Raw genomic sequence first — 9,116 nt, 5'->3', positions numbered from 1 at the left:
AAAAAAAACACCCATTTAATAACAGAAACTCCATGGGGACCACAGACAACAAATAGCAACTAGAATAAAAAAGTGTTCCAAAATAGATTAGTGTCTTACCTTTTAGTACGAAACGATGAGCCTCGCACCAAACCAAAGGTATTTCTTCCTCCACTTCCCTCCGATTGTTGAACCACTGTAGACTCAAAACGCAGGGATATGTTGACAGAACGATCTTCTTCCTTCTCAACAATAGAGCGTCGAACTTTCAAGAGTGAGAAATGGTAAAGTAAACAACGGTTAGGTGAGGGGCACTTTTGGGTTTCTCATTGTTATTCTGAGCAACGTGGACGCAGGTTAGGTTACGACGTCATATTTCCTCCAACGTGGCAGTTGAGCATGGCCATTAACGTTACACATCAGCTCCGTCAGTGACGCCGTCTGTTTGGGACTAATAGAAGGATTAACGTGGGATCTATTTTTCTTTGTTGGGGACTTCCAAACTAATTTATTTTTGTTAGGGACTAGAATGAGTTTTGTCAGGAGCCAAAATGAGTATTTACTCATAATTTTAATTAAAAAAATATTTTTTTGAGAGTTTTAAAGAAAGATTACATGTCGCATCATTATCGACGTCTTCGAATCAATAAGTGAAATTCGAACTCACGCATTATGGAATATGAGCCTAATTTTTAATTAACTGTGTCCACCGTCGTAAGTAACTTTTTTTTTTCTTGTTGCAAAACATCACATGTATTTTCCATTTTTATACGCATGGCTGAAACCCTATTTTGATAAATGAATTTAAAAAATATTATTTTTGGTCAAAGAACCATTATTGGAGTGTGCTCAAGGCCATTCAAATGAGCATGTACTAATTTTGCCATTCACCTTCAAAACATTGTCCTCGTGACCTCATTCTATATCTACCTCCTGCTCTTTCTCTTTGGAAGAAGGATAGTTCGTAGAACACAGAGATATTATTCAGAATCAACTTAGAAATCCCATGGAACAATCCTCACACGAGATCACATCCCCTCTCCGTAAGCATCTCATTTTTTCAATTATTTCATTTCTATATATACTTATAATTAACCCAATATTAATTAATCTATGGTTCTTTTTTCTTTTTTCTTCTTTTTTCATTAATTTGTTATCTTAAACAAACCTCATATATATATATATATATATATATATATATATATATATATATATATATGTAGTACCCAACAAGGAGAAGAAAGAGGAAAAAGATGAAGATGCCAACATCAACCAACCATCCTCAAGTGAAGAAGAACATGTGAATAATGATGAAAACTCGCCCATTAAACAAGTGGCTCTAACGGTTCCAACAACAGATGACCCTTCTCTTCCGGTTCTAACATTCCGAATGTGGGTGTTAGGAACCCTTTCATGTGTTCTCCTATCATTCCTCAACCAGTTTTTTTGGTATCGAACAGAGCCTCTAACAATTACAGCCATATCAGCTCAAATTGCGGTTGTGCCATTGGGTCAACTCATGGCTTCAAAAATCACCAAACGTTCCTTCTTCAGAGGAACACGTTGGGAATTCACCTTGAACCCTGGTCCCTTCAATGTCAAAGAGCATGTTCTCATTACTATCTTTGCCAATTCCGGTGCTGGCACTGTCTATGCCATTCACATTGTTACCGCTGTCAAAGTCTTTTACCGCCAACATATCTCCTTTTTTGTTTCTTTTCTTGTTGTCATCACCACTCAGGTACTGTACGAGGTTAATTTTAATTTAATAATTACTTTGCTTATTTTGACTTTTAGTTACATTGCTTCCAATATACTACCACCTAACTTTTCTGTTCCTCTTCAAATTAAATAAATAATAAATTTGGTGTTTTGCCTCAGCTAACTTGTTTGGTCAGTTACTAATAAAATAAATTTTATATAATAAATAAAGATAAAATATTATGTCTATACTTTTTTGTTTCTACTTTATTTTTATTTTTCAACTCATAATCTCAACTGACATTCATAATTTTTCTAGATTTTAATCTAACTGTATTACAGATGAATAGGCAAATAAAAAAAAATAGATATAATAATATTATATCGCTAATAAATATTGGTGTTTTATTAATATATATATATATGGCTTTGAATGGCAGGTATTGGGTTTCGGATGGGCTGGCATATTTAGACGTTATTTGGTGGAGCCGGCAGCAATGTGGTGGCCAGCAAATTTAGTTCAAGTTTCACTCTTCAGGTAATAATAGTACACTCTATAACAAAAGAACGGTAATAATAATACATGATCACATCACACTCATGATAAAACATGTTTGAAATTAATGGTATTTCTTTTTAAGTGTAGAAGTTAGTCATTAATATAGCAGTTAGCCCAAGATAACTTAATGTAGAACAGAAAATATCTACAAACAATGACGTCATTACATAAATATATTTTGATTCAATTGTTGTTACTGTTGTATGATTGTTGTTTGCAAACAAGTTGTTGTGTGTTCATTATTTCTTATTAATTTGACAAGTCATTTGCAATAAATTAAGGACGATTATCCTTTTCAACCGGGGCCCAAACGTGCCAAGATGCGCATGCTTCTTCTGCTTAAAATTCGGAAATTATAATCCTATTTTTGAATTTAATTTTCAACACCAAACACGAAGCGAAATTTCACTAAATTATTATGATTGAGTGATCAAACTTTTGAACGTAACTATAAAAATAGAAAAACAAACATTATTTCATATAAAATGCATTTTGGCATATATTTTTTCTTTCCTATGTCCAGACCGTTTACCTCATCACTAAAAAATTCATGAATTTTGAGATAAGATATGGAGAGGAAACATTTGATTCGAGCTTAATAATAAATATTTTATTTCAAATCTTAATTGTTGATTTTTATGTATCTGATGGCGATAATTTATTAGAAATTTATAATTAATTAATAAGTATAATTAAATAAATTACAATTGTTAGATATACAAAAATCAAGAGTTGAGATTTGAAATAAAATTTCTTATTTTTATACCATAGTTAAAAGATTATTCCCCAAAGATATGTTCTTTTTTTTATAATTTTTATATAAATTTACTAAAAAAGGAGTCTTAAAATTCATATTTTTTTATACAAACGTGTACTCTTCAAATTTGTTTAGAAAAAAAAAAATTACGCTCCACGCAAATAAAAGCCTAATATAAATTTTTGTTTATTCATTTATGGTTATTGGATAAGATTTTATTATTTAATTTTATAATAAGATAAAAAGAAAGGTTTGAGTTGTGACTCATTGTTATTAATTTGTTTGGAACCTTACACTCAGGGCCCTGCACGAGAAGGAGGAAAGGACAAAGGGAGGGTTAACGCGACTTCAATTCTTCCTAATCGCATTTTTGTGCAGCTTCGCCTACTACGTGTTCCCTGGCTACATTTTTCAAATGTTAACCTCTCTCTCTTGGATATGTTGGCTATTTCCCAATAATGTTCTGGCCCAACAAATAGGCTCGGGCCTATATGGGCTTGGTGTAGGTGCCGTTGGGCTTGACTGGTCTGCAATTTCAGCCTACCTTGGAAGCCCACTTGCAAGCCCATGGTTTGCCACTGCCAACGTTGCTGCGGGATTCGTGTTTGTGATGTACATTCTGACTCCATTTTGTTATTGGTTCAATGTGTACGATGCCAGAACCTTTCCCATTTTCTCCGACAAACTTTTCACTTCAAAAGGTGAAATTTATAACATCACAGAGATAGTAGACTCCGATTTCCACTTAGACCTTGCGGCTTATGAGAAAGAAGGGCGACTCTACCTCAGCACTTTCTTTGCCATGACCTATGGCGTTGGCTTTGCTGCACTTACCGCCACCATTGTGCATGTTGCTCTCTTTCACGGAAGGTGTGTACTTTCAATGCCATTATTTTGTTATATATAAGGCTAGAATTAAGTTATAGTGTCAGAATAATGAAATTTACGTTCAATAATTTTATTCGAGGAGTGTTATTCTTTAACTCTTTTGCTTAGACTTATTTTGTATCGTTGATTTTCGTATTATATTGACGGTAATCAACAGGGGAAAATAGGTTTAAAAAGTTGAGATACGGTTTGTTTACAAACTTTTTTTTGCAAATTACACTAAGTGTGACCGGTGTATGATTAAAGTATGACCGATCGTACTTAGTGTAGTTTGTAAACAAAAAAGTTTGTAAATATAATCTGCCCCTAAAATGTTATAAGCAAAAAAAAATTAGGAAAAACTTCAAAAACCCTCCTATCATTTTCTTCATAATCATTTACCTCCTCCCAATTTTTTTGAATCATTTACTCCTAACTTAAAGCTTTTTTATTATTTATCTCCCTAAGTGAGGGGTAAGTGATAAAAAAACTTTAAGTCAACGGGGTAAATGATAAAAAAGATTAAATAAGAATGTAAATAATTTAAAAAATTTGTAAATGAGGTAAGTGATAATTAAGAAAACTCGTAGGGGAGTTTTTGAAATTTTTCCAAGAGATTATAAGAGATTATAAGCGAAAAGAAATTATAAAAGATCATAAACAAAAAGATATTTTAAAAATAACATTGTTCATCTTATTAATGTAATTTATTAAAAATTAATATAATTTAATAAAATACGATCATTTGATGTATATATATTAATAATTAAAATTGAATGATAGATTTATTATTTTTAAATCTATATATATATATATATATATATATATATATATATACGATGAGGGTTACATTTATAAATTTTTGTTTATAAACTGTACTATGTACCCTCGGAAGTACATTAGGTTACATTATTACTTCTGGAAATACATAGCATAATTTGTAAAAATTTGTAAAAAAATAATTATAAACGGATCCTTCTCCTATATATATATATATATATATATATATATATATATATATATAAAAAGATAAGATCTTTTGATATTGGTGTCAAATTTAAAAAATTTGACACTAAATCTCAATTTTTGATTTCTGTCAATCAACGATTATCATTTATTGGGAATCAATATTCCCAATAAATGATAACTGTTAATTGACAAAAATTAACAGATAAAATTGTGTCAAATTTCAAAATTTAACACTGGCGTCAAAAATCCTGCCCCTATATATATATATATATATATATATATATGGGGCAGGATCATCTTACACCGGTGTAAGAATAAAAAGTCTTACACCAAATCTTAACCATTGATTTTGTGCATCTAACGGTTAAAATTTATTAGATTCCACTCATTAATTAATTTTTAATTCCCAATAAATCTCAACCATTAGATGCACGGAAATCAACGGTTAAGATTTGGTGTAAAATTTATTATTCTTACACCGGTGTAAGTTGATCCTATCCCTATATATATATATATAATTTAGGTGAAAAACCAATTTATATCGGTTTAAGTTTTACTTCTATTGTTAGTTATTGATTCTACTTATATCTAACTATTCTAATTTATTAGTCATGTGAAGCCCTAAATACAATTGGGATAAACGGTTAATAATAAATATAATACTTATTGGTTTACTCATGTTTAAGTTGATGGTATCTCTATAATTAATTAGAACTTCCATTCTGGTTTTAATTTTTTTTTTTTTTAATTTGCATGTATGTGGACATGGATAAATTGGTATAGGTAGGTAGTGCGCATGTACACGTTTTAAGCATGAAATGAAATTGAATATACAGAGAAATATGGGAGCAGAGTAAATCAAGTTTTAAGGAAACAACAATGGACATACACACCAAGCTTATGCGGAGATACAAACAGGTTCCTGAGTGGTGGTTCGTGTGCATACTCATCGCAACTATTGCAGCTACCATCTTTACTTGTGAATATTACATCGAACAGCTTCAGTTGCCATGGTGGGGTGTTCTGCTGGCATGTGGCATTGCCATCATCTTCACTCTCCCCATTGGGATAATAACTGCAATCACAAATCAGGTTACTACATAATTGTTTACTTCTCCCAAAAGTATTACAATCATTTCTCTCAATTTTGTATCCAATCACTTTTTTGCATGTAATAGTGTATGTTACACACACACACACACACACACATATATATATATATATATATATATATATGTATATATATATATATATATATATATATATATATATCCTTCTTGTTTCTTTGCTAGCTTTCTAATTTTCTTAATTACAGAGTCCAGGTTTGAACATAATCACCGAGTACATCATAGGGTATATCTACCCAGGATATCCTGTAGCTAACATGTGCTTCAAGGTTTATGGTTACATAAGTATGACACAAGCCATCACTTTCTTGCAAGACTTCAAGCTCGGCCACTACATGAAAATCCCTCCCAGAACCATGTTCATGGCACAGGTCAATATTCACCATTCATTTCTAGACCTTTTTAACTTAAAAGCGTTTAATTTTTCTTCCTTGTATGAATTTAAAGATGGTGTAATAAAAAAGTGTTCACAAGTTATTAATTGTTTGAATGTTGCTAATTAATTAGGTTGTGGGAACGCTTATAGCTGGTATTGTGTATTTGGGTACCGCATGGTGGTTAATGGAAACCATCCCTGACATATGTCAAGACACATCCTCTGTTTGGACTTGTCCAAGTGACACAGTGTTCTATGATGCATCAGTTATTTGGGGTTTGATTGGACCAAGGAGAATATTTGGAGACTTGGGCACCTATGAGAAAGTGAATTGGTTCTTCTTAGGTGGAGCTATTGCTCCTTTACTAGTTTGGTTAGCTACTAAGGCATTCCCACAACAAGAGTGGATCAGACTCGTAAACATGCCTGTGTTGATAGGTGCCACAGGAATGATGCCTCCAGCAACTGCAGTGAATTACACTAGTTGGATCATTGTTGGTTTTCTCTCTGGGTTTGTTGTTTATAGGTACAAGCCAGAATGGTGGCGGCGTCACAATTATGTGCTCTCTGGGGCCCTTGATGCGGGTCTTGCCTTTATGGGGGTGCTTTTATATCTATGCCTAGGATTGGAGGATATTAGTATCAATTGGTGGGGAAATGACCTTGATGGTTGTCCCTTAGCTCATTGTCCAACGGCTAAAGGACTTGTGGTTCCGGGTTGTCCCGTTTTCACTTGACTAGAATGTGATTAGCTTAGTTATTGTTATTAGCACTCTTAATTCATGCTTTCAACTTCAACCCTTGCATTCCCTTACTCTGTAAAATGTATATATTTCCCAATTTGTTCTTAGTAATGATATGGGTAGATTTTAGCATTGATCTTGTGTTGTAAAAATTCACCCAGGTTAATAATCGTGGATGAAACGGTTATTTTTATAATTTGAGCTTTTTAGCAAGAGAAAAATGTGGGTTCGCATTTTTCTAGGGTTAATGCAGATAAGTTATCTGCAGTAAGCCAATACGACGTCGTTTTGGGACAGAAATCATGGTGTTTTTGTAATTTTAATTTATTTCAGGGTTGTAATAGTCTTTATATTTTAATTTTTTAAGATTTCAATACCAAAACGACGTCGTTTTGGAAATAAATGCAGATAATTTATCTGCATTAACTGCAACAACATTTTAGCCTATAAGTTATCTGCATTTATTTCGAAAATAACGTAGTTTTGATATTGAAATCTTAAAAAATTATAAATATAAAAACTATTATAACCTTGAAATAAATTAAAATTATAAAAACACTATGATTTTTGCTTCAAAACTATATCGTATTGAGTTTGCTGCAGATAACTTATCTGCAGAAAAATCGAACAGTTATAATATACTGAGTTTTGTTTTTTAAAAGTGTTAAACTCAATTTCAATCGATCTAATTAGTGTTGTTAAAATCATATTGGATTAAAACTAGATCGAGATCGGCTTGTCCGACTGGTTTAACCAAATATTGGACCATTAATTGGTTTGATCTAATTAAATTAATCCGTTTATGCATACGATTTAATATAAAACTGATTAACTGCGTATAAATCGATATTAAATTGACCCCAATTTTCTAATTTAACAATTTTTTTAGAATTTTGCGTGAAAGATTTAAACACTTTTACTTCGAAGAATCAAACGATGACTCATCGTTGATATTAATCCGATCAATTTTTAGTTGAACGGACTTTTTAGTATTTTGTGTAAAATATTCAAAGAATTGATGATCAAATCCGTAACTTGACCTGAGATACATATAATTTTTTTTTATACTCTATCTATTTCTTTCCAATATCATTGAATTATAATCTTAACCAACAACCCGAAAAGAGAAAAACGATGAAGATTGATTGAGATTGTAATTCAATGATATTAAAAAAAACATATAAAAAAGTATGCGTAATATATTATCCTTAAATATTATATGTATCTCTCGGCAAGTTACGAGTCTGATCTTTGATTATTTTGAGTGTTTTACAAAATTTTAAAAGTCCGTTTAACTAAAAAAAGTGGTTACCATGTGCTTATTATAACGCTTATGTTATTTTTTTTTTTTTTTATATACTCTTATATAAATTTAGCTCAAAAAAATACAATAAACGACTCATTAGTTGAGTCGATGACTTTTTCAAGTTTAATAACACTAGATCTAACTCTTAATACAGTCTCCTAAGAACTTACCGAAACAAAAGAATCACCTAAAAAGCTAAAAACGATCTCTCTCTCTTTTTTTGATTTTTTTTCTTTTTAACGTCTGAAAACAAGTGCCTACAACCTTGTTCCAAATTATGCACTATCGGGTTCCTTCTTCTTGTTGATGCTTAGCGCCATAAAGACCGCCAAACATTATGTACCATAAAAAAGGAGTGTCAAACATTAAGCTAATGAAAAAAATGGCTTTTTGACTTTGAAATGCTTGACCGGATTAAATTTTTAGTCAAACATATTATCGATAGTGGTGGAGCCAACCCATTCATTGAGCTAGGACCAATAAAAATTTAAGTGAAATTTAACATTAAATTTTATCCAGAAACTTAACCACAATTATTTAGTTACGTTAAAGACGTGACCAATTTTCTAAAACAAGCTGGAGCCAAGGCCCCACACACAAAACGTAGCTCCACCACTGATTATTGAACTAATGCATAATGACATGCAACTGGGGAAGGCGCGTTGAGACACGCCATCACACATGTGAATTACACGTTATCAGACTCAGAGAGACACACACCTGTAAGTAGCA

The 9,116-nt window shown here is 31.8% G+C and overlaps 1 protein-coding gene across 1 annotated transcript; it reads left to right on the top strand.

The window, feature by feature from the left end:
- Window positions 1-885: 885 nt before the first annotated feature.
- LOC133297144 (oligopeptide transporter 7-like) lies at window positions 886-7,167 on the top strand. Its single transcript, XM_061496225.1, has 7 exons — window positions 886-1,022; window positions 1,203-1,720; window positions 2,121-2,218; window positions 3,297-3,866; window positions 5,669-5,924; window positions 6,148-6,330; window positions 6,467-7,167. Exons 1-7 carry the CDS (start codon window positions 986-988, stop codon window positions 7,070-7,072), a joined length of 2,268 nt encoding a protein of 755 aa, XP_061352209.1. The 5' UTR covers window positions 886-985; the 3' UTR covers window positions 7,073-7,167.
- Window positions 7,168-9,116: the final 1,949 nt, after the last annotated feature.

The sequence above is a fragment of the Gastrolobium bilobum genome, unplaced genomic scaffold, assembly GCF_033153095.1.
Source record: "Gastrolobium bilobum isolate Gb01-03AN ecotype WA unplaced genomic scaffold, APGP_CSIRO_Gbil_v1 utg17466, whole genome shotgun sequence".
NCBI classification, from domain to species: Eukaryota; Viridiplantae; Streptophyta; class Magnoliopsida; order Fabales; family Fabaceae; genus Gastrolobium; species Gastrolobium bilobum.
This window is presented reverse-complemented; position numbering and strand designations above follow the sequence as displayed.

Coding starts and splice junctions, on each gene's coding strand:
- LOC133297144 (XM_061496225.1), top strand. CDS start 986: ATGGAACAATCCTCACACGAGATCACATCCCCTCTCC. Junction 1,721..2,120: donor TTGTTGTCATCACCACTCAG/GTACTGTACGAG, acceptor TTTGAATGGCAG/GTATTGGGTTTCGGATGGGC. Junction 6,331..6,466: donor GAACCATGTTCATGGCACAG/GTCAATATTCAC, acceptor CTAATTAATTAG/GTTGTGGGAACGCTTATAGC.